This window comes from Zophobas morio, unplaced genomic scaffold, assembly GCF_036711695.1.
Source record: "Zophobas morio isolate AGI-343-1 ecotype UQ-CSIRO unplaced genomic scaffold, CSIRO_AGI_Zmor_V1 ptg000011l, whole genome shotgun sequence".
NCBI lineage: Eukaryota > Metazoa > Arthropoda > Insecta > Coleoptera > Tenebrionidae > Zophobas > Zophobas morio.
In genome coordinates, this window is record NW_026972116.1 from 12,498,448 (window position 1) to 12,525,750 (window position 27,303).

The 27,303-nt window shown below is 34.6% G+C and overlaps 1 protein-coding gene across 5 annotated transcripts in view; it reads right to left on the reverse strand.

Moving 5' to 3' along the window:
* The window catches only part of LOC135126953 (spectrin beta chain, non-erythrocytic 1), an 80,522-nt gene that overhangs the window by 7,085 nt on the left and 46,134 nt on the right, over positions 1–27,303 (reverse strand). For 3 of the 5 annotated variants that reach the window (XM_064053209.1, XM_064053208.1, XM_064053205.1), the window contains exons 2-12: positions 8,925–9,100; positions 6,130–6,414; positions 5,693–6,079; positions 4,659–5,642; positions 4,391–4,610; positions 3,311–4,332; positions 2,352–3,260; positions 2,158–2,297; positions 643–2,110; positions 450–595; positions 253–309 (exon numbers count right to left, since the gene is read on the reverse strand). In XM_064053209.1, coding sequence (XP_063909279.1) covers positions 253–309; positions 450–595; positions 643–2,110; positions 2,158–2,297; positions 2,352–3,260; positions 3,311–4,332; positions 4,391–4,610; positions 4,659–5,642; positions 5,693–6,079; positions 6,130–6,414; positions 8,925–9,044 — 5,738 coding nt within the window. In that variant the 5' untranslated portion in view covers positions 9,045–9,100. Of the gene's footprint in view, positions 1–252; positions 310–449; positions 596–642; positions 2,111–2,157; positions 2,298–2,351; positions 3,261–3,310; positions 4,333–4,390; positions 4,611–4,658; positions 5,643–5,692; positions 6,080–6,129; positions 6,415–8,924; positions 9,101–17,333; positions 17,435–27,303 lie in introns of those variants that run through there. The other 2 variants (XM_064053206.1, XM_064053207.1) reach the window with 2 other exon arrangements.

Genomic DNA, 27,303 nt, shown 5'->3' on the forward strand with positions numbered 1-27,303 from the left:
AACCACCGCTATAATATCTCTGACCCTACATTGGTTAACACCTCTACCAAAAAAATGATCCTCAAAGCTTCGCAAAATTTATTTTTACAAAAGTTATAACAGTCATTAAGAGATGACGTAATCCACGGTTTTATGTAGACAAATTCTGGCAATTTACAATTTGAGCGATTTTCCTATGATTTAAATTCGAACAGTACGTCAAAAAAAAAACATGCACATTTAAACACAGTGTTAGTCAAAATAATACGTTACCGTGTGACGTCGTGCCTTTCTTTAACGTCTTCAACAGCTTGTGACGGGGTAAGGGTCCTAAAACAGTTAGTTGCAACACCACATGCGATTATACCGTAACCACAAACTTAATGTATATGAGTTATCAAATCAGATGCATAAACCACACCAAACAAATCTACAAGAAAATAAACAAGCAAACATTACACCAAACTTACTCTAGTTGCAGTTGTTTCTTTTGTATGTCAGAAATATAAGAACTTTCATTCGCTATTAGTTTCTGAGCTAAATCTTCACACTGTCGGAATCGTTCAGCGCCTGCTTCAATCCGATGTTTCAAATCATCGAATTTTCCTTGCAACACCTACGAAATCAAGTCAGTTTGTTTCATTATTCTTCATAAGAACATACCAATAAGTGTTCGTAATCTTGTCCGTAATCTTCAGACGACGCATGTTGCAGATTTTCAGCAATCCACCTCTCAAGCTCTTCCGATTCCAAAAAGTACTCGTGACGGAATAGCGATTCCATGAGGTGATGTTGCCTTAGAACCGCTTTTCGTTGCAAAGATCTTACCAGATGTTCAAGACTGGCTTGTCTTTCCGCAATCAATTTTGAATCTGGGTGCTTGTTTTGTATGAGAGCTTGAGCCCCACGACCCATTTCGACAATGATGTTGTTATATGTATCCAATTCTAGTTCAAGAGCTTTATGCTTTGTTAGCAGTTTGGTGGCAGCATCTCTGTCTCTCCCGTAGTCAGTACTCGCTAAAATATCAGCTTTTTCGTTCAACCAAGACTCCACTTCGTTCGCTTCAAAGAAGAACTGTTGAGCTTTCAAAGACAATTCTAGTTTCAGTGCACGTTCGGCCGCTTTGGTGTTCAATTCGTCCCAAGCATCTTTCAGGGTGGCACATAATTCTTGAATTCTGACACTTTGAGGATGGTCTAAATCCACCAAATTTTGTCCGTTTTGCAGTGTCTTGTCAATGACAGGTTGATGACCTGCTATTTCAGCCTCCAATTTTTTATGTTTCTTGAAAAAGTTTTGGGCTTGGTGAAGATTTTGACCGAGCGTTTCAGACGAAGCCAGTGGAAGATGTTCTTTAATCCACTGCAATTCCGTGTCTAGTTCAAAACCAAATTTGTAGAACTTCAGACCTTCATCTAGCGCTTCTCTTCTCTTTCGTGATGGCTCCTCTAGATCTTTGAGCCTCTTCTGACCATCTAAGGCCTTCTGACGAATAGCGTCGGCATCAAAATGACCATCATGCATCATATCGTTACTTTTATTGACTAGATCATCCACCCTTCCTGCACAGAGTGCAAGTTCACTATCAAGAATATCTTGTCTTTTCAAAAGCTCGCGACAAGATCTTAGGTCACCTCCAACATAGTCACTGCTCAAATTTTCGTTAATCTCGTCCAATCTAGTTTGGATGTCGTCGATGGAGTTGTTGTAGTCATGCTGGGCTACAGCTTGTCTCAATCTTCTACCTTTCTCGAGAGAAATTCCGACTAGTTGCTGCCATTCGTCGTTTAATTCTTTCAAAGTCTTAGCAACATCAGCTTTACGGTAACTGTCTTGCGCAATCAGGGCTTGCCCGAGTTTGTTCACGGTTCTCAACTGACCCTCATTCGCTCTGAGTTCACGTTCAAACGCTTCGTGTTTTTGTAGCTTCCGTTCAAGATTACTCAAATCGCGGTAACTCTCATCCGACGCAGTCTTCAACTTCTCGTTCAGCCAACTTCGCAAATCGTGAACTTCGGCGCAAAACTCTTGGTAGTTTTTAGACGCATCTAGCGCGTTGGTTCTTTGTTGGCATATGTCCTTGACGGCTTGACGTCTTTGAATGACTTCATTGCGTTTGTCGTCGATACTGTTCACCAAATTAATATTTGATTGCTAAAATGACTTGCTACTTACCCTTGACTATCATAGTGTTGTTCGGCAATCAAAGCGTCTGCTTTCTTGCTAAAAGCAATCACACGGTCGTCTTGCGCAAACAAAGTGTTAGCAAAAGCTCTATGTTGTTTTTGCAAAGCTTCGACTTCGTCAAGAGAGTTCTAAAATGTTAATAATCACGCTTGGCACACGCTTGGGAAACAATTTTTACTTACCCCTAGATCAGAAAATTCCAAGAAAGCTTGATGAGCTGAAGTGGCTGCATCTATGTTATCGGCTTCTCTATTAAACAACTGCAACTGTAAGCACTGTTCTAACCAACGTTGTTTTTCTTTCCAACCGCGACCCAAAGCTTCTTGTTCAGCTTGTAGTCTTTCGATGCGTTCAGCCACTTCTGAAAGACCTGGATTCGATTTCAAAAGCTTCTTTCCCAAATTTGTCAACTCTTTGAACTCATCATCCTTTGCTCTGATCTCTTCTCCCAAATCTTTGTGGCTTTTCAAAAGTGCTTGAGCTGTTTGGACATCTCTCACCATATTTTCTGCGTTCAGTTGATCTTTGACGTCAGCAACCCAATGCAAGAGATCTTTACAAGAATTGGTAAATATCTGCTGACCGACTGCATCTTCTAGTCGAGCTCTGCGTTCACTAGCTTTATCTTTAACTTGACGCCATAAGTCTTCTATTTCGTCTTGTCTGCGTGCTACATTTTGACGTTCGTTGGGGTAAGAAGACTTGACGGAGTTGGCCAAAAGCATTACTTTGTTTACTTTCTCTTCAAGAGGTGCAAGCTCTCGTTCTAGATTATCGTGTCTTCTTTGTAACGCTTGTACTGTTTTCAAATCGTGACCCAAAACATGAGAGTCAAGTTGGGTCATCTTTTCCAACATCCAGTCTCTAGCTTCGTCGCAAGTTTTTTGGAAAAGTTCGACACTGCTGGCTCCTTCCAAACTTTTCTCTTTTTGAGCTTTCAGTTGGTTAAGATGCTGCCAAGCAGCTTGCACTTGTCGGTGTCTCGCTCGGATTTTGTCAATTTGAGAATGTTTGGCCTTCTCGAACTCTTTCACGTCATCGTTAAGTTCATCCATGCGTTTATTGCTAGCGGAAAGATCTGTGACGAATTTCTAGAAAAACCCAGAATGAATTTGAACAACTTATTACCAATTGTACTTACCTCGTATTTACGCTTCGCTTGTTCAACATTATCGTTAGGATCGTCAACAGCCAACAACTTCTCTTTGTCTTTAATCCATTTCTCAAAATCGTCACACTCTTTATAAAACCGGAACAATTTAACAGCGTCTTCCAGAAGAGCACGTCTTTTGGCAGCTAGGTCCAATAGGTGTTGGTACGTATCATTGATCTTCTTTTGTCTTTTGGGGACGCTATCATTATCATCCACTCTCCTTTTAGCCGGTTTTCTGGGTCTGAAAACCTTAACTGGCACTTTTTGACTAATCATTTTCGTTTTCTTCACTCTTTGTACAGTTTTGATAGTTTCAGGCTTTTTGTACTGCATCTGGAGGAGGCGAGGTTCGATTTCTGTAACGTACCTCGCTGGAGCAAACCCATCCGTACCATCAGCTTTCCGCACACACCACCAATCAGGGTTACTCTTGTTCAATAAGTACATAACCTCGCCTTTGATCATGTTCAAACCGTGATCATTGAAGGCATAAAGAGCTTTGACTTGAGGTACTTTTTTCTCTTCGACTACTACTTTGTACTCTATTTTTTCGACGGGTTCGTCTACCCATACTTCGGTTGGAATCAACCTGGTTTCATACACGACGTCCTCGGTAGGTTCTGCAACTTGTACTTCTGCAGTTAGGTCAAGATTAGAAATTCCTGAAGCGATTAAACGATCAGCTTGTGCATTCAGACTCTGAATGTCTCCTTTGTAGGCGTTTAATTCGCCTTCTAGGTCTTTGTGTCGCTGAAGAAGAGCTTGCGCACTTGGTTCGTCAGTACCGTAATCACTAGAATTTAAAATCGAGGTTTTTTCATTTAGCCAAGAATCTGCTTCATTGGCGTCTGCGTAAAATTGGTAAGCTTCAGCTGCATCTTGCAACTGTTTTGTTCTCTCATTGACTAGTCTGTCTAAGTCGTCCCAGGCTTGTCTATTCCTATGCATGTGTTGTTGGATTTCGCCCGACCTGGGATGCTTATCCGCGAGTAATTGTTTCGCAGTAGCAGCTGAAAACATATGTATTTAATATTTATTAACACTTTACTTAAATTAAGAAAGTCGTACTTAATTGGTCGAATTTGTTCCTGCGAGCTTTAATCTCGTCTATTAGTACTTTGTGTTTTTGTTGTAAAGATAGTACTCCTCGTAAGTCTTTCGCGGTGATTCCAGCTTGACATATCCTTTGTTTTTCGATCAACCACGACTCTTCATCTTCTTGATCTTCTAGAAATTGGTAAAAGTTTCTTGCTTCTTCTAGAAGCACTTTACGTCGTGCACTGGCATCCTTAAATCAACGTTCACAGCATTTCCCGCGAATCTAAGAAGTACTTACCTGTAAGTCCTTGTATGTTGCGGACAGTTCATTCAATTTCTTCGTAAGAAGTTCCTGTTCTTTCGGATTTTGCACGGTGGTGTTCTCACCCAGTCGATGTAGTCGTCTTTCCGTTTCACCCAAAGAACTCACCTGTAGTTCTTGCAGTGCATGTCTATGTAGCAACTCTTCAACGGCCACCAAGTGGATTCCCGTGTCCGCAGTAGACAGGTCAGCTTTCAATTGTTGCATGCTAGCTAACGCTGTGTCGATTTCTCTCAATAGTGCCATGATACTGACCATTCTGTTCAGATTAAACTTATGTTTTTCCAACAAACCCAGTAGCTCTTTCCAGTTCTTCTGTATTTCGGCTTCCCTTTTGATAACACGATCTGAATTTCGGTAATTTTCGTTAACCAGTTCGTCACACATTTGGGTCAAATCATTGACGCGATCTTGTCTAGCCAGAATATCAGCACTGATAGCTTCGTGTTTCTTTACTGTAGCATCTACTTGTGCCAGATTCGAGCCGTAGCGTGGGTCCGAAAGAACCTGGATCATCTCTCTAACGTAACCCTCCCGAAGGACACTTTTACGTTCGAATTTGTAGAAAAGTTGTTCCAGACGTTCTTGTCGTCGCAGTTCGCTACGAAGAGCGACTTCGCGACTATGTTCAGCCCTTTCTAGAGTCTCCCACGCTCGTTCTATATCTTGAACCAGTTTACCATCGGCAGGGTTGAAAGCAGGTTGTCTCAGTTCCTTAAGTTGTGTGTTTATATTGAAAAATAGAGCCTCTATTTCGCTTCGTTCTTTGTACTTTGGGGGTTTTTCTTGCGTTCGGTAACGTGCAAAGTGTATGAGAAGACTTTGGATGCCTTCCAAGGAATTAGGGAAATTTCGATCTTCTAATTTCACGATGGTGCTATTAATCCAGTCGAGCAAGTCTGTCGTAAGCCTATCATAGTTCGACTTCATTTTATCGGCGTCAACCATCTGCTTGATGATCTAAAAAAACGAATTTGAGTTTGGTTTGGGCTCGGGGTGTTGCGTGGTACCTTTGCAATACGCCTTCCTGATTTCTCTTCGTTCTTCATTCGTGCGAATGTGTGGTAGTAGGAAGCAACGTAGGTCATAATACTCTTTTCATCTGGTCTAGTATTATCAATATCTTCAGCGTCCAAAAGCCGTGGAATCCCCAATTCGTTATTGGCAACATCAAAGGCATGATTTAAGTTATCTATGTTACGATTATGAAGTAATGGATTGTAGTCGAACAAATCAGGCCTGTGGGCATGGATTAAAGCGTTGAAACCTAACCCCGTTCGCCATGACGACGAAAAGTCGCGGATTTCAACACCAGGATAACCGTGAGTTTTTCGTTGGGCCCACAAGAGAAGAGCGTCTTTGGCAGATTTCTTTTCAGAACTTTCATTTTCTTCGTCCTTTGAAGCAAACATTGAACCAACGTTTGTCTAACGACGATTTTACTTACCACGTCGATTTCGATTTCTTGAATTTGAAACCTAAGAATGATCGTCCAGATAAGACCTAAAATAAGGCGCGGATTTCCGTCGACGATATCTTCTGCGCCTATACTTTCCAGTCGAACTTTTGTGTGTAAGAACGCCAGGCTTTTATTAACGTTCTCGATCTTGTGTACCCGCATTTTGCCATTGTTTGGTTTTGCCAATTTTTCACCGGATATGATTTCCAAGAGTTTTAGTAATTTTTTTCCATCTGCTAAATCTACGAACAAATCGTCCACCTCCATCCGAACCTAATACAAATGAACACGTTGAAAGGCAAAGTTATTGTTATTACGGTAATTTTGGCGAAAGCCGCCTATATATTAAATGCCACGAGTTCAATTAATATAATAAACACACTTAATTTACGACTTTTATTTGCCAACAATAATAATTACTGATAATGTCAAGCAGTTGCAACTCGAGAAATCGCCTAATAGAAGTGGAGTTTCAAATATCAATTTTTTTTACAAGAAAGTGAAGGCAAGGACATAATTGACAAAACCCAGTTTTTGCAAGGGGACATTCATTGTTTAAATCGGCCGCATTTCAAATTCACGGGGGAAACACGTAGTTATTATCTTAGTAAAAACAAGACAAAAAAATACCTGTTGTATTTACGTTGGCAACAGATAACATGTACCACCAAAATAAACAGGTTGGTGACATTGTTAGTATCACTTAACTCAAGAAGCGTCAAATAAATATTAGTAAAATTGCGACAGTTTAAAATCTCAACACACTGTAGCTCGAATTACTATCGGTCTATTCAACACTTGGCACCAGTGCTTAGTGAGGGTGGCAGATTCAAGGTGTTGAAAATCTACGTAATGGTGAGTGCGGGCTGGGACAGTATGCCTACCATTTGAAAAAGTACCGCTTTTATGGTAAGATTACGTAAGAGCAAAAAGCACAAATCGTCATTAAAGGTGCAAATCGTGTGGGTAGTCAGTCACGCGACAGATACTCTGCAGCCACTTGATCATTAATTACTTGTAACAGTTCGGCAGTGCAATTTTATGTCGTGTTCTTTAATTTATGATTAATGTTTTTAGTGAGGTTTGTTTTAATTTTTTATCTTATTTATTTATTGATTGTCTTCATATCTAACTTATTATGTGTCATGTTTACGTTAATACTTTCTATCTTTGGCGCCATAGTTGTTACCAGATTACCAAAGAAGATTAATTGGTCACTGCACTTTTCAATGTATGACTACATTTATCGACGATTTTAAGATTTATAGCTAAAATAACAGGAGTAAATAGTACCGATTCTTTTCAAAACATACTTTATCCTATTATATGCAAGCGCGATGGATTTTATGTCTTTGAAAAAGAACAACTGCAATTTTGCGTTTACAAGGAAGACATCACGGGATTTTAACACCACTAGGCGTGGTTGCTTAATGAAAACGCGGGAATTATCTCAGAGATGTCGTCAACGTTATCATTTAAATTAAAATACATATTTAACATTAATAAAAGAACACAAAATCAGGTAAATTAATGTGATCATAGAGAAGTTGCCCATAATCCGTAAATTATAAATTATAGACCCTTCTTCAATGCTCGGTTGACTTTCAACATCATGAAACTAATTTGTTTTAGTATTTAGCCGAATGAATTTCTGATGACGAACCATACGTATCTTCCTAATTACAACCCTGAAATTTACGTAGATTTCAATGCGGCACACGTCTTATGTGAAGGCCAGACGAAGATCCCTATCGGGAAGGTTGTTCGATTATTGTGGGCCTAAGTGACACTAACAGGAGGCATAAAATTTTATTAGTATTCAAAAATAGTGTCTACAATATACTATACTTTTTTTATTTTCCATATAATAAATCACTCAATTTTGATGACCCTTAATACAACATTGCGATTTTCTTATTTTCGATTGCGCTGTTGGAATTATTTTAAAAGCCATAAATTAAGGTGCAGTTGTTCGGGTAAAATTATAAGTGAAGTTTGAAGTATTGCACATACTACATAATTATTACCTGTTGTTTATCAGTTAAACAATTTTTATGTTTTTACATTATTTTTCCTGTTACGTCACGTTGTCAGGTGAATTTTAACATCAAGACCCGCTGACAGTTCGAAATAACTTTCAAACAAAGAGTTTTGTGAACTTTTAGTCTCACGGCACTTCAAAGTTAAAAGTGCCGAAATTAAGCTGTGCTTTGTGTTGCAACAACATATTCATGTCAGGGAATAAATACCATATGCAATAATGATAAACTGCAACTTTCTAACATGTTTCATTTATTATCCACTTCCTTTATGAGATTTATGCGAATAGTAATATCTAAATATCCGTTAAAATGGATGTAAGAGAGAACACTTTTCCCCCAAAGTGAAACAGAGCTGAAAACTTTTTGAGTGGAAAACAAAGAAAATATTGTGCACACAAGTGATAACATCTCTTATTAAATATCTGTAACTTCTCGAGCAAAACGCTTGATAACAACTCGCAGAACACTCAACTCAAGACTAGACGACGTAAGGCGTATCTCAATAACAAATTATCTTGAAATTGTTTATTGTTTATTGCAACGAAACACCATGTCGCAACTGTGAACATTTCCACAAACAAGTATGAGAATGATTTCATAAAAGGACGGAAAAACGCTGTAAACGGAGCAACACTTGAAGAATTTAAATTATGTACATTTTAATATATCCAAGGCCGCGAGTGCCATTATTTTTAAAAATATTCCATAATCGTGTACGCATTGTCGCTGCAAAATGTTTACCTTCTGAAGAAATGAGTTCATCCATTTCGTAAACGTCTTCTTTTGTATGTGCAGACGTTCTTCCTGCAGGAAACGTATTCGTCCCTGCTCGAACTTCTGCACTTCATCCCTTTGAGTCATGTTGGTTCGATATTGCACAGTGGTATGCGATCTAGTCTCATAATGCACGAGGCCAACTGCAACAAAAATCATTTCCATAACAAATTTGTCCACACTGAAAATTCATTAATTATAACATTTACACAAACAACTTTCAAACCGGAAAAATGCGAAATCAGGCGTAGTACCTCTTTTCTTTTTTCGATCTAGTTACTAAAGTAATCAATCATTCACACATCATCCGAGTTCGCAAACAAAAACATCCTGTCACTGCTTATCACATTACTGAGCACATTTTTCAATAAAATGCTACTTTGGGATGTCGGCAAATTGAAGTTGTGGTTTATTGTGCCGCTGTATTGGAATTTCTGTCTGTAATATTACGGTAGTATTTTGTTTTATTGCTAGAAAAACAGAATTCTTATCAACGGAGCTAATATTTATTATATGTTATAATTCCGTGCGTGGGTAATACCATATAACGTCTATATTTAACATGATTTTCGATTTGATAAAATTACCCACCACCTGTTTTACGAATTCAGTAATATGCGAGGGAAAAACACACTTTTATCAAACTATGCAATTTCTAAATATAGGTATTGATTAGACACTCCACCTATAATCTTGATATTTTGAAACCAATAAGCAGGTTTACATTTGTCAAGATAAAATATAAACGGTTACTGGAAAAAGAAAGATAAGAGTATTTACTTAAAGCTTAAGTATAACGATTATATTTCACCTTAACTTTTTTCCCTAAACTTGATCGTAGTTGGCCATGTTTCAGAAAACGTATGTCGATACTTTTTTTCTTTCTGGGTGTCAAAAATTTAAATTCAAAGTTCACGATTTTGACAACACGATGACGTTTAGACAATCGCATCATGCTCAAAATTTTGTTTCCTGAATTTCTGCGATCACGTATTAAGTTATTCACCCCATATTATACTGAATTAATAATATTGTTTGAGAAGCACTGGCACGCCAAGGTTACTCTCTAACAATCTGATGAATTCATAAATGAATGAAAATATGTTATGATCGTAAGATGTAGCAGAAATGTTCGGTTCTACAAAGATTATCACTATTATCATAACAGGATTATTTTTATTTCTGTGATTTATTACGGAACAGGTGTTCCAATGGTGTAATACTGAAATATTATATATATACTATTACACGTTTCTTACACATTGTTGCCAAACATGTTTTGACACATTTGACAGAAGCCATCTAGTAGGTTTTTAAGAAATTATTTTCAATCTTTCAAGATGTTCCGTTTCTAAGTTAGACACTGAAGTGAATTTTTTTACAGGACACTCCTATACTTACCTAAATTTTTTGCAACCAACGAAAGAAAATCATTTAGCAACTACGACATCAAGACTTTCTGTTTTACAATTTTTAATTATTTAGTGTTAAAAAATAAGCCTGCAATTTTGTAAGTTCATACGTTTTTTAGTGTAACGAAGACGGTGTTCAAAACGGTAAAGTTTTTACTTCCCCAGCAAACGCCAAAGAAATCTGTGTCGATTTTTATTTATCAGATTATCTTCGAAACTAAACTGAATTTAAATGTATATTTGGAATATCGGGTAGATGGTAAAACAATAACTAAAGTTTGTCTAATCATCCACAACAATAATTTGATGACGTTAACATTTTGCGTAGTAAATACGATTTAAATTTGATAAAATAATATGTTCCTATACTTATGGTTTATGGATCCGCCTTGATTTTTTTATGGCAATTACTTTATAGGAATGTTAGTACAATATTTATTTACGTGTTTCACGTAGTCGATCACTGGCTTACAGGTCAGCTCAAGCCCACATTTTATGAAGGTTGTGATCTCCACTAACTACACTGGAAAGTTATGATCCTTGAAATCAATTTTATTGTTTCTCTTAATAGTTCTTTTGTTAATATTTTATTTTCGTCTAGACGTAAGCTTCTTAAAAAATTGGTCAAAAGTTACTTCGCCGGAACTTCCCTCGCTCTTGAAATACAGTCCAAAGAATTACGCTTCTTTGAAAAACTATAAGAAATGTTTGTTTTCTGATAACCTTTATATACTAAAAACCAGTGATGTAAATAACAAAATCCAAGGAGGTGCTGTCCGCAGACATACGGACAATTTGAAAAATATTCAAAGCAAATAACCACCGAAAAAGAGTGCATTATTATCAATGTACATACTTAACTTAACTAGAAATTTGTTTAATTTGAATGAGTTGTCTCCTCAAAACAGAAGACTAAAATTATTAATTTAGCCATAATGGAACAAAATGTATTGAATATGATTATTATTATTCTTATTTGATCATAATTAAATAAAGATGTGGATATTCTCACATTTTCTAGAAAACGAGGTTCTGTAAAGTAAAAACCAGATGCATAAATAACACCCCTTGTCCTTCAGTACTAGGTAATAGCAATCTGAAGCTCAAGTGTTTATTTATATTTATACATCGAAAGAATATCACGTAGAAATTAATTTGGTTAGAATGAGTTTGTCTTCTTAAAAGAGGACTAAAATTATTAATTAAACCACAATCCAACAAAATGTTATCTTATTTTATTAGTATTATTGAAATTATTTTTATCTTATTTTATCATTATTATATAAAGACGTGTTGTTGACATTTTCGAGAAAATAGGGTGACTTGTTTTTAATTTGACCAATAAAAGATTTGTGATGACGTCGTCAACATGGATAATACCAGTCACAGCACAGAAGAAAAAAAAGGGACGGGCCAGTTCGGCATCGAACCCACAATAGTAGGTCGCCTACCATCCGATATAGCCCCTGCGCCACGGAGACTCTTACGCCGTGTTGTTAATGTAACGTTATTATACCTTACAGATGTTTTTGCGAAAATATGAACGTTTAGCGAAAAATCTGAAAGTCGATTCGTATACTACAAGTACAGGAGTATATTTTTGTATAACATTCAAAACATTTTAAAATATAGTTCATTAAAATAACGTCATCAAATTGTTGGTGGGGATGATTATCCAAATTTTGGGTAGCTTTTAGCCATCTACATGATATTTTTAATATACATACAAAATTTGACAACAATCAGTCGAGCAGTTTCAGAGATTACGTGTCTAATAAAAATTGATACAGACACCAGACAGACAGACAGACGATAGACGGAAACGGGAAACAATTTTTTTGGTACTGTAGGGGTTATGAAACGTCGAAAAAATACATATAAACGTGGCCATTCATCCGATGGACTGGATTATTATACTTCGTTGCTTACGCTCGGGACGTAAAAATACGCGGTTCTGACATTTTTAAAGATGGAAACGTGCAATTTTGTAAGCTAATACGTTTTTTAGTGTAATGAAAACGGTGTTGAAAACGGTCAGTCTAAAAGTGGTCTGTTAATTTTTTAAGTTTTTACTTCCCTAGCGTACGTTTGTGTCGAATTTTAAATGTATGTTAGAAATATCGGGTAGATGGTGAAACGTTAACGAAAACTTGATCACGTGGCGTTAACGTTTTGCGTAGTAAATACCATTTAAATTTGATAAAATAATATGCTCTTGTACTTGTGGTTTATGAATCCACCTTGATTTTTATATCGCAATTACTTTAGAGAAATAGTACTACAATATTTATCACGTGTTTCACGTAGATATCTGGCTGAGTGGTCAAGGTGTTGAGCTGGAGTGTTACCGGGGTGAGCTCTAGACTACATTTTAGTACTAACTACACTGGAAAGTTATGATTCTTGAACTATGTTTACATTTTAAAAAGGCTTTTAAAAGTAAATACGTGTTTTTTTTTAATATCAACTTCATTGTCTCTCTTACTAGTTCTTTTGTTAATATTTTATTTTCGTCTGACGTCGACGTGCATATCCACAATTAGAGTCTCAGACAAAACTTGGAAACAAAGTGGCTTTGCAGCAATAGCCTACACTTGATTTGTCAAAATTTTACCACTTTCATGTTTTCTCGACGTTTCATGACCCTTAGAGTACGAAAAAAGTAGAGATGTACCGACTGTAGGTCTGGCCGACTAACCGACTAGCCGATTGTTCGGCCAGTAAAAACCGACTAGTCGGCCGACTGTTCGGCTTTGCTAAAACCGGTTTATAAATGCGACAGACAGTGTATTTTCTTTTTCTATGTCTCTGACTACCTTAAAAATTTGTTTTATTTTAATAAAAGGAATAACTAAAGTTCCTTTGTTTTCCAAAAATGTGTTAAATTTGTTTGGATAATTTTAACATTTAATTTTTTTTAGTAACTCACTACAAAAATAATGAATAACACAATTTAGGGCCAGTTTATACAATATTTTAACTGAGATTAAGTTGATAGCGCATTTAACAAGGCGTCTGATTGGCGTAGAGTCGGTCATATGGTATTTTATCGTGGGGTTAAAAATTAAATCGCAATTAAATTTTTAATTGAGGTTCTGTAAACCGGGTTTAATTGTTTTATATACTATTTTAATTTTAATAAAAAAAGCCGACCGATCGGCTGTTTAGCCGACCAGTCGCCGACTGCAGCCGACGATGAAAAACGGCGGAATAGTCGGCTTATCCGACCGGTCGGCCACTAGTCGGTACATCCCTAGAAAAAAGTGAACTCCCGTTTCTGTCTATCTGTCTGTCGTCTGTGTCGATTTTTATTAGACAGATAATCTGCGAAACTACTGGACCGATTGTTGTCCAATTTTGTAGTAATATAATAGTAAAGCACTAAATAAAATTTGGCTGCCCATCCCCACCACCAATGGGATGGCGTCATATCCAAAATTTACAATAGTAGTTTTTTTTTAATTTTATAAAATAAGATATTCCTGCACTTGTGGCGTATGGATTTGTGTTTTGGAAAAAAAATCAAAATTGTTTTACAACATTTTGCAATATAACTTTGAAATTACAAAACCTGCTTCTGAAATCTTGCAAACATTTTAAGATTATCGTAATCATGGTAAATCGTTAATGAGAATTTATTCCTCTCTGAAATAAGCAACATATTATCACCTGTAGTATATCAATGCACTCATAGTTTTTAAAATTACTTATATAGGGTGATTGAAAAAAATTAATGATTTCTATGAATATTCCTTAAATTTTGTTGTAGAAAATACATGATAAATAGTTTACGACAGTTAATCAATCATGAAAAAAAACACACTTATAAGATGCCTCAAGACTTTCACATCATTAAAAGCTGTAAATTCTTAGTTATTACGGTACGCGTGAATAAAGAAACATTTTATCCACGAATAGAGGATTATATAGTACGCGAGGCTTTTAGCAGAGTGAATTGGTCAAATCATTACTTTCTCCAAAAACGCCAAACTCACTTTTAAATTATAATTGGAAAAAAATATCTAACAATATAAGTACCATATTTTGTTGACCACCCATGTAGTTTATCCCGAACTTAAATCCTTAAACAATAATCTTTGAAAAAACAGATTTGCAATATCGAATTTGTTCATTTTTAATAAAAAATGTTGCAACTAAGTAGGTGATTAAATTGCTCATTGCAACAATGTTGTCCTATAAATATCTATCTTGGGTTAAGTTACAATTTTAAACTTATTCTACAATAAATAGGAACAGATCAATTTTTATCATGATCTTGTTTTCAATGATATGATTAAAGTCTTCCACCCTTCTCGTCATTAAACAAATTTAAAAGTACACTTTAAGTCTATATTAACAATAGCTGACAAAATTAATAGCTTTAAAAATTAGCTAGGTCTGTCCGGTTTTGAAGCACTTTTACTCACATTCATTATCCTGTAAAACTCACTGTAATTGCTGTAATTCCCAAAATTAGTTTTCAGAGGTATTATAGAAAATGTACAGTATGTATACATTTTTTTTCGAGTGTGTAAAATCCGTTTTTATTCACGTGAGCCATACAAATCCCATTAATCATGAATTAAATGTGCGTTCAATTAAACAATATATCCGTAATAAATTACCACCGATCATTAATCGCCTTTGTAAATTGGCCGCAGTTTATGTGGCAAATTTGATTTTATAGCAACGAATTCATTTGGCACAAACGTACTTGCGGAGTCCTTAATCACCTAACCGTCTGATAAAGTATCATCAATTAAATTAGGCGATGACACTTTCAACAAGCCATCAGCATTGAGTAATCACTGTTATTAACGGCCGCTTGTGGAATAATTAAAAGAATTGAATGTCAAATGAAAACAATCTACAGTATGTGACCTGCAAATTTTTTTATACCGTCGGTCGTTTGTATTGGAGAAAGCTCATATTCACGGTCAACTACAACATGTAAGGCTAGGTCAATAAATAAAACATGTTATATAACGAAGAATGAGACGAAAATCAGTACGAAAAAATAATAATATGCATGGTCATGTTTGCTTTCAGCCGAGTAGTAATACCTGACCAACACCGCCAATCTTGCAAGAATTTAAATAAAATTACACGTTTACGATTTGAATGAGTCACAAATAATTGTCAGTATGACACACTTGTTTAGATTTTAGTCACATTCTCATGGCAAAATGTCCTCGTTTGGTTGTCTGCCTGGATGTTGATGGGACTATCAAATCATAAATGTGGTCTTTGGAAAATAAATATTGTGTAATGTTCATTCACAGATGTACTACATATTATGGTTATTTCGAATTAAGTTTTACAGTTTTGTTTAGATCGAAGCGTAAAAACACTTGAGAATTATTAAAGATTTAATTCCCCACGGTTAAAGCGATTAACCCACATACCCAATTCCCACTTTGGGGAAATGATAACAAATCTAACATCAAACGTGCACTAATCATTAGAAAATTATAGTTGACACACGATTAAAAATTTTAGGATAGTGTTGTAAGCCGGTATTGCAAAAGGAAAATAGATATTTGAAGTATTTTAAATGTTAACAATTTGGTGAAGAAAAATGTTCTCTTTCGTTGACCCCAACAATAGTTGTTTACTGATAACAACAAAACAAATCACCAGAATTTAATAATATTTGAACTATATCGTGTTTAAAGAGATTTATCGTATTTAAAATGGACAGTATCTAATTAATCAGTAATCACATAAATGTGTATACATACATGGTTATAAAACCAAATTCTAGAAAAAAAAAATGTTTAAATAGACTTCCCAAGTTTTTGAAGTACAATCAGTCAAACAAGTACTGTTTCTTAGACGAATTAGAAAATTTACTAAGAAATTCCATGTGTTACCAGAATTTTAAGAAAATGAGATAAGTCGTTTTGATGTATTAATACGATTGAAGGTTTCACTTTGTTTTTTGAAACGCCTGATAAACAATTCTAAAAATTGGAGTGTAGGAAAAAACTACATGAACTAAACCATGCTGTTCCAAGTCTTCGAAATGAGATTAACTCTGCAAAAATTTTGAGATAACGTTATCTAATTTTTGGAAAGAATAAATAGATAAATTCCGATTAGCGATTTACCATGTTCAAAACAAACTAAAAGGGTATGTAAAATTTTAATAGATTTTCTAGTTTCTAAGATAAACTGAAAAAATTCGTAGTACCGTTTTGTGTTACAGTAGTAATAAAAACAGTACAGGATGTAGGTGGATCAATTAGCCACAGTTACAGAACATTTTATTTTACATATTTTAGATGAGTTTTAACATTTCACAAAAATATGTCTAGTTAGTTTGGCGATCACTTGCCTAATGAAATCGCCAACAGAGGACAAAATGGATAGATGGAAGCGGGGGATCTACTTTTTCATATTCTAGGAGCTATGAAACGTAGAGAAAATTGAAATCAGAAGAATAAAACTTAAATTAAATTAAATAATTAAAATGTTCAGTTCCACTACTAAGTGGACTTGGTACCTAGTACCCAAACACATTTTAGATTGCAATTTTCAATTAAGATATCATATGATAAAAGCGATAAAATACATTGATTTTTAATTGCTGAGTTACTAAAATATGATTAATATAACGCATTATGTAGCATTTTATCGCACCGTACATTTACGTCAAAAAACAAAAAATCCTGAGATACCTACGTGACAACCAATTATTATTATTATGTTAAATATAACCACAATTTCTAGATTCAGGCCACAAAGTTTCATTTTATATTTAATAAGCTTAGTCAATCTGAAACTCCCATCTGGACTTAATCCATGATAACTCCATAAAGCTATAGGCGTATACTAGAACATGACACAGAATCAATCCCAAGCCTCTATTTACATATGGTACAATCGCCTACACAAAGCAACTTAATCCGCTTATCGTACACAATACATTACACAGGAAAATAAAGAAGAAATTGTACTTTACCATGATGTGGCGGCGCTCTCGACATATTTAAATATTTGTGACAATACTTTACAACCACATCGCTATCACCTATACTATAAAATGAAACTCTGGCGTACTGTGTTGACCTAAGCAGATTATCTTTAGATTACGTATCAAACACCGATAAAGGTACAGTACGGAACATAAGCCATCGATAAATTAGGAGCATTCTGAATGACCTATAAAATGACCGTATACGAGGAAATTTATTAACGTACGAACAACAGAACAAGAAACGTGCTACAATGTGAAGCAAACGGACGTGGAAACACCTGACCATTGAAGACCTCACCCACTACCACGCACGAGGCACCAACGAGATCGAAGAAGATAATACGAAGTAGTTACATCATTGAAGATGACATCACTGGCCGTTTCCATCCGACTGACCGTTAAAAATTGCAACGGTCTTGGTAATTGGAGCGAATATTGACATCCACGTTCTTGAAGAAACTGTTTTTAACAGGCATGAGAGAGGTTATGGCGATCGCGAAATCGGGCGACACCGAATTTGACAAATTAGTAAATTTGGTGTTACATTCTAGTCAGTACTGTTATATAGTTTGAATATATTTGTCATTTATTGCAAAATTTCGCATAGTGAAAACTGGAGAAATGCCACACTACGTAACACATGATGGTGACGATGGTGAAGAAATTATACAGTTATAAAATCAGGGTTTTCATAAATGATTTGTTCCGCCTCCTTCCGAGTGTGTAACTAGAAATGAGCAACGACAGTTCAAATGTCATTATTACTGTGACAATAGACATATTAATCAAATTGATGAAAACTTTAAGGATGTCTACGAAGAATAACTCCTCCTATTTACCATCATCCACTTTTCACATGTTTAAAAGTTGGTGAGGCAAAATTATTCGCTACCAATTTGTATAATGCATAATAATGGTTTGCCTGCACCATAAAAAATATGTCTACATGGTAGCAGTGTGTATTTTTACAAACAACCTTGCGGAATGCGGAACAGGATACTTTTTCGGTTTAAATAACATTCGATTTTGTTGTCTATTCGGGTATAAAGCACTAAACACAAAATATTAATTAAAATTGTAAAACCAACTGAATTAATCTATTTTTTGACATGGAAACACTTAATTCAATTTCGGACCGGTACTCGTAAGTAAACTACTTCCGTGTATTTCAACCGTTACAACTTAACCTAACGTAAACATAACACTTCAGAAATAAACACAAAACGGATCATATATTCTGCATCTGTCAAATATTCCCACATGTTTCTTGTTATAGTGCCCCCATTACGTTGCAGCAAGATAATGCAGAAATTTATATGCAACTCTGGACATATCCCCTATGTAACTTATGCAATCAGAAAGACTAATCTTTTGCGTAAGTCGACAATATTATCGTGAAAAAATGCAAATCCCGGATTGCATTTTTCGATGACACGAGAAAATGCGATAAGAAAGCAAGACTATGTCCTATTAAAGCCGACTATAACTCAAACACTATGTTAGTGTGTTATGTAAGATAGTCGTTTGCCAGAAAAATATGGATCAACCGAACCAGATCACCTTGGTCTTTAAAGAATCTCTAGTCGCCTTTGGGTACTTTGATAATCACTGAAGATTCTTCTCCGACTGGCTTTCGCGTGTTGGCGGTGATGATCCACAAAACTAAAAACGGAGAGGAAGTGTAATGACAGCCTCTGGTTGTCAGTCGGTGACTCACCTGCAGTACCGCGGTAAACAATATAGACGGATAATTCCCATTAATGCTAATTACCGTCCAATTACAATTAGAGTAATCTATCCACTTACATAACGGCCCGCATTCTTGTGCTCAAGCCAAGAATTCTAGCGCTGATTTAAAATTAATGATTCTGACTTCACACGGTACTACTGGAGTACCACCGTTTCGCACAAATCGAAGATGTGATCGTGACCAATTATGCAGTTTAGAAAAACCAACGCCTTTCACAAGAATGTAACCTTTATGTAGAGTTCGCTGCTTATTAGGATGTGGGTGAAATTCCAGACGATACAGGATGACTGGTACTTTCTGCGGGAAGACAATCGAATGAGATAACGATGCATATATCTTGTTCGTATAATGGTAAGATACTGTCGACTTGAATGCGATAATGGAGCTCCGAGATTGCATCGAAAATGTCTGGATTATAGTTATCCTACAATTTTCAAGTAAGTAGGGAACGCCTTTCCTTCTACCAGGAAAGTACAGAGCGAAGTATAATGATGCGGTTTGAAAAAAGGTACCCAAGTTGTATCTTCTGAAGAATAAGTAACGTGAAAAGATGTAAACAAACACTCATGTAAATACTTTTTACATGATTGTGAAGTGGTCAATTCGACAACGCATTTGGTATTTAAACAACTGTAGCGTCTACTTTTACTCTTCTTAGGTTTTATCGTCAGACGTTTACTTACAATACTGATATCTTAGGAAAACATTATTGTTAAGAAATTGATGATTAATGTTATTTAGACTATGGTTTGAAATGTTTGATACTTTTTTATATAAATATTGACACGATCACAGCTTCATATTTACGGTGTAAATAGAAAACAACCAAAGAGATAGTTTGTTCTTATTTCTTGTGCTACGAATGATAATGAAATATAGACTTCAAATTGGTTAATTTTGAAATTTATGGCCATTAAAAGTGAAACATGCATACTTCATAAGTAGTTTATCACAGTAGGTACTAGTTTTAGATTTTACATATTTTTAACACGAATGGATTTTTACATGAGGGCCTTCGTAAAACACGCATTCGAACTTCTTTTGTATTAATGTATGAAACTTAAAAACTTCAAAGGGTTTCTCCTGCAATATACTTTATTAAACTAAGATCAAAAGTAAGTACTTTTTGGAGTATCAATCAACCAAGTGGTAGCTCTTGTGTTTTTTGAGATTAAACCGTGAATGAAACACTTAAAACATAATGTGGTTTCTTAAAATATCTTAAGTAGATTTAACAGAAGACTCTTTAAATGTTTTACACGGTTCTTCTTCAAAAACTACCGTTGCTAATTCAAACATGGTAATTATCTACGAACTCTACAGTTCTGACCTATCACACTTGTAGTGACATTTGTTTAACTCATTTACTCCGAATGGTGGAAAGTAAAGTGTATTTTGCAGCATGCATAAAACACTAAATTGTTTTGTTTGTTTTAAATTGTTTGTGCTAGAATTAGATCCAGATAAATAACAACAACGTTGAATATTTTATGTTGAACACCTACTCACTACTGAGAAGCTTTAAAAACTAAATACGATACAATTGAATGTGTGGGAAACTCTTGTCTGGTGGATATCGAATCTTGGATGCTCCTTGAACAAGGATATTTACTAGAATTTAATTAGCCGATGGCTTAAAACGATTTTAATAGAAATATATTGCTCCTATATAGTCAGAAATAACGAATAAGGTAAAAGCTACGTAATAAATAATTAATTTTAAAAAATTTAGTTATTTTCATAAATATTTGACAGCTAATACCTGGGCGTCCAACGTTTTGTACTTTAATAACATACTTAATTCGCTACTATTGATTCAGGTCCTTCTTTTTATTCATGGAAATGTAGTTTTCCACAGTAAAAATCGTTTTTACTATCCATCATACACTCAGCAATTTGTTCTAGAAACAAAAACTACGATATTACTACGTAATTTCATATCTATGGTGACATTTTGTGTGCTCAATTTGAGTATGTTGTTTGTGTTTCCCTCAATTAACTGCAGTAATAATAATCGTAATGTAAATTTCCTACAATCTGGATGAAATGTGAAATATCGTTATTATAATTTATCATTAAATAAAGCAAAGCCATTCCTTATCAACATACTGAACGGTTATAGCTTTTTTTAGTATTGTTACGTTGTATGGGTGATCGAAAATTGGCGTGGGTAAAACTCAACAATTTATTTCTTATTAACTGGAATTTACACGACTCACGATTACAAAAATTATGCACAAAATAATTGCGGTGCTTCTTGCCTGGATTTTCTCGACACTCGCTGACTGAATTTTGACTGAATAATGAATAATTCCCGACGGTGGCCTCTATTTAAACTCGTACTTCCTTCTAGATGTTGGGCATTTGGGATCTTTTTGGATTGCCATTCGCGAATATCGCTTCCAGGGTTTTTTGTGGCCAATTCGAGACTTTCCTGGATGCCGCAATCGACACCGATGATTCACCACTCATTAGAAGCTTGGAAACCCATAGGCGTCGTACCGGGGCGGCGTCTGGGTTTATTTCGTAACAATATATACTACATTTACACGAAAATTTAAATAGCAGTATTTTTGGAACTGGTTATTTTATAGTACATATAAGGTTGTAAAGAGAAAATTTTCAAAACCACTTTTACCTCTAGTAGGCCACCAAATTTATTTTAAAAATAATAATGTTGGCAATGCAGTTATTTGACACTTTATTTGACAGTTATTTGAACGTAACTGTCAAACTGTCAAAGAAAGCGTTGTTGCCAACAAATTTTTTTAACATTAAGTTTTATTCTGACAAATGACATATCCTCTGACATTGATTAAATACATATAGATAGACCCATGCTATTGTTTGGAGCGAACAGGCCAACGGCCGGCGAACAAGAGATGGCGCACCAACGGTCGGCCGTCAAACGCCGGCGAAAAGCTTGGACACCAATCACGCGCATAGGTAACACAAATCACACTAATAATATATTTAATAAATCTACCACTCGATAGAGGGCGACGAAAAAATGTGTAAAAATCTCATAGTTAGCATTTAAATAATTTGCAACGTTGCCAGATGAGCCTAACACAAATTTGCCGTTATTTCTAGCCAAGTAGGATTTATTTCGTTTAAAAGTTTCTGATAAAGAAATGGGATTATTATAATGAATAAAAATAAATAAAACAAACAAATTATTAAGTACTTGTTATTTTAAATACTTGTTAGTGCTAACATTATTATAAATACGGTCCGGTAACTCAAATTTTATAGAAAGAGTGAGACGTTTCAGGACGAGGCGACCGTAGGGAGCCGAGTTTTTAATTTCGAAACGAGTTCTGCGAAAAGAGTTATCGGAGGTATGTCGTTATGGATTTTATTTCATACTGTCAACATATTTTTTTTGTTCGATAAAATAATTACTATTTTGGAAAAAGTTCAAATCAAGTCACTTTTTCTGACATCGTTAGCAACCGCTGTTTGGCTAATGTTTTAATTTGTTTATTCGTGCAAATCAGCATCAAATGTTTAAACTAAAATTTATTAGTCTAGAGACGGACAGATATATACTAAAGACAAAACATATCCATTCATATATGTCTTAAAAAACGGGTAACATATGCCGCATAAACTAAAAAATAAGACATTTTCTTTCACATTTTATATTGTAAATGCAATTAAGTATATCGATAACTCGCTACTGAAAATTTATTGAAATATAATTTCTGCAAAAAAAAGATTGTTGTGGTTTTATGGTTTATTGACATAGTTTACTTATTTAAAATGAATATTTTTCATACATAGCACAAGTTCTTGATATTATTTATTTTAATTTCAAATAATAATTGTGTTTCCTTTAATTTTAACCAAGAAAATTTTTCGGTTATTATCCAACATACTTTTGTACATTAAGAAACTCCATTCCACGTCGCGGGACGTTACAGAACAATATTTAAGTAAATAAGCTTCTCCAAAAAGAAGTCGTTTTTATGTGTTTTAAAACTCACTCTTTTATCTCCGGACTTTCGGCTTTTTAATGTTTCACTTCGACACAAGAATATAAACAGTGGAAAAATGGAACAGTTTTAAAAACTATTCATCTATTTGTTCTGTCTTGCAGCGAGAAAGGAATATAGCATATTGTACCCACATTTCATAGTAAAAATATGGATCCGGTTTAAAATTTTACCTACCTACTTAATTACGTTAACAAACTAAAATTTTCATTGAAGAGACAGGCTGTTCTAGGAAACTTTATTACAAATCTCTTCATTTACGAGCTGCTGAAGGACCGCCTGTCTCATTGATAATTCTTACCTACTTCAGTTCTTACCTGGCTTGTACTTAAGAATGAAGCGAAAAATGTTCCAACAATAAAAACCAAAATGTACAGACTGGAAATATAGTAAATGGGATAGTACCTACATACAAACGTATGCGTAATAGTTCGTTAGACATTAGGTATTTATCAAAATTAACCAAATCTCTTAGTTTACGCACTATTGGACGAGCACTCCTTAAAACGGTCAGAATACTTAATCGCATTATTCCATTCACACCTACCTTAAACTTTGCCAGATGAACCTAACACAAATTTGCGGATATTTCTCGTCAACCTGGTAATATTTGATTTTGAAGTTTCTAGAAGTATCTCAATGGGAATATTATAATGGACAAATAAAACAAACAAATTATTGTTATTATTATTTGTTGTTTTAATCCATTAGACGCTTATAGGCTATCGCATACTTTTCTTGAAAAATCGGTAATAAATTCAGTGAAGCATCTTTGCCCCTTAATTCCTATGGGTAAATTGGGATTTTGAATAGAGATCGCAGAAACATTTTTTATGGTTTTATGGTTTATTTACATAATTTACTTATTTACAATGAATGTTTTTAATATATAATACAAGTTCTTGATATTATTTATTTTTATTACAATTAATAATCTTGTGTTATTTTTCATTTTCAACAAGAAAATTTTGTCGCTTATTATCTAACATATTTTTATACAATGAGAAACACCATATGTTTCACATCACAGGACGTTGCAGGAAAATACTTAAGTAAATAAGCTTTTGTTATTTCACTTCGACGCAAGAACCGTTTCAAAGAAAACAAACAGTGAAAAAGCGGAACAGATTCACAAAGTTTTCTGTTCTTTTTTTCTTCGGTTTTGCAGTGGGTGGGAAATATGGTGTATTGTACATTTTACAATAAAAATATCGATTTCAGGCAAATTTCCGCACCACCAATGAGGTATTGCCACGGCGCGTTTTTTTTTTTGTTTTAGCAGTGCTATCCCCAATAGGCCTAATGCACTACTTGCCGATATTGATTCAGATAATTATCCGCTGAATTAAGACATGATACCGGAAAACTGACACAAATAAACCACTCAATTTACAAAAACTGCAGCTTAAAATATCCTGATTTTTTTACATGCATTAGGCCTATTGGGGATAGCACTGCTAAAACAAAAAAAAAAACGCGCCGTGGCAATACCTCATTGGTGGTGCGGCAATTTGCCTGAAATCGATATTTTTATTGTAAAATGTACAATACACCATATTTCCCACCCACTGCAAAACCGAAGAAAAAAAGAACAGAAAACTTTGTGAATCTGTCCCGCTTTTTCACTGTTTGTTTTCTTTGAAACGGTTCTTGCGTCGAAGTGAAATAACAAAAGCTTATTTACTTAAGTATTTTCCTGCAACGTCCTGTGATGTGAAACATATGGTGTTTCTCATTGTATAAAAATATGTTAGATAATAAGCGACAAAATTTTCTTGTTGAAAATGAAAAATAACACAAGATTATTAATTGTAATAAAAATAAATAATATCAAGAACTTGTATTATATATTAAAAACATTCATTGTAAATAAGTAAATTATGTAAATAAACCATAAAACCATAAAAAATGTTTCTGCGATCTCTATTCAAAATCCCAATTTACCCATAGGAATTAAGGGGCAAAGATGCTTCACTGAATTTATTACCGATTTTTCAAGAAAAGTATGCGATAGCCTATAAGCGTCTAATGGATTAAAACAACAAATAATAATAACAATAATTTGTTTGTTTTATTTGTCCATTATAATATTCCCATTGAGATACTTCTAGAAACTTCAAAATCAAATATTACCAGGTTGACGAGAAATATCCGCAAATTTGTGTTAGGTTCATCTGGCAAAGTTTAAGGTAGGTGTGAATGGAATAATGCGATTAAGTATTCTGACCGTTTTAAGGAGTGCTCGTCCAATAGTGCGTAAACTAAGAGATTTGGTTAATTTTGATAAATACCTAATGTCTAACGAACTATTACGCATACGTTTGTATGTAGGTACTACCCCATTTACTATATTTCCAGTCTGTACATTTTGGTTTTTATTGTTGGAACATTTTTCGCTTCATTCTTAAGTACAAGCCAGGTAAGAACTGAAGTAGGTAAGAATTATCAATGAGACCGGCGGTCCTTCAGCAGCTCGTAAATGAAGAGATTTGTAATAAAGTTTCCTAGAACAGCCTGTCTCTTCAATGAAAATTTTAGTTTGTTAACGTAATTAAGTAGGTAGGTAAAATTTTAAACCGGATCCATATTTTTACTATGAAATGTGGGTACAATATGCTATATTCCTTTCTCGCTGCAAGACAGAACAAATAGATGAATAGTTTTTAAAACTGTTCCATTTTTCCACTGTTTATATTCTTGTGTCGAAGTGAAACACTAAAAAGCCGAAAGTCCGGAGATAAAAGAGTGAGTTTTAGAACACATAAAAACGACTTCTTTTTGGAGAAGCTTATTTACTTAAATATTGTTCTGTAACGTCCCGCGACGTGGAATGGAGTTTCTTAATGTACAAAAGTATGTTGGATAATAACCGAAAAATTTTCTTGGTTAAAATTAAAGGAAACACAATTATTATTTGAAATTAAAATAAATAATATCAAGAACTTGTGCTATGTATGAAAAATATTCATTTTAAATAAGTAAACTATGTCAATAAACCATAAAACCACAACAATCTTTTTTTTGCAGAAATTATATTTCAATAAATTTTCAGTAGCGAGTTATCGATATACTTAATTGCATTTACAATATAAAATGTGAAAGAAAATGTCTTATTTTTTAGTTTATGCGGCATATGTTACCCGTTTTTTAAGACATATATGAATGGATATGTTTTGTCTTTAGTATATATCTGTCCGTCTCTAGACTAATAAATTTTAGTTTAAACATTTGATGCTGATTAGCCAAACAGCGGTTGCTAACGATGTCAGAAAAAGTGACTTGATTTGAACTTTTTCCAAAATAGTAATTATTTTATCGAACAAAAAAAATATGTTGACAGTATGAAATAAAATCCATAATGACATACCTCCGATAACTCTTTTCGCAGAACTCGTTTCGAAATTAAAAACTCGGCTCCCTACGGTCGCCTCGTCCTGAAACATCTCACTCTTTCTATAAAATTTGAGTTACCGGACCGTATTTATAATAATGTTAGCACTAACAAGTATTTAAAATAACAAGTACTTAATAATTTGTTTGTTTTATTTATTTTTATTCATTATAATAATCCCATTTCTTTATCAGAAACTTTTAAACGAAATAAATCCTACTTGGCTAGAAATAACGGCAAATTTGTGTTAGGCTCATCTGGCAACGTTGCAAATTATTTAAATGCTAACTATGAGATTTTTACACACTTTTTCGTCGCCCTCTATCGAGTGGTAGATTTATTAAATATATTATTAGTGTGATTTGTGTTACCTATGCGCGTTATTGGTGTCCAAGCTTTTCGCCGGCGTTTGACGGCCGACCGTTGGTGCGCCATCTCTTGTTCGCCGGCCGTTGGCCTGTTCGCTCCAAACAATAGCATGGGTCTATCTATATGTATTTAATCAATGCCTCTGAGAAAATAGAGGGCGGGTGGGTGGGGCTAGTACTTGCTAAGGTAAAACATATTTTGGCAAATGACATAAACTACGAGAAAGTAGGGGACGTATAGGCGGGGCTAGCACTTGCTAGGATAAGATTGATTTTGCCCCTATTAAACTTGTAAAAACTTGTTAAATTACATATTTCCATAGTAACGAGTTAAATTCCTAAATCTGATTGGATATTTATTTTTAACAACTCAGTCATTAATTTTTCTGAGATATAAGCAAATTTAAAAAATATTAATTATATGTTAAAAATAAATCACAAATATAGA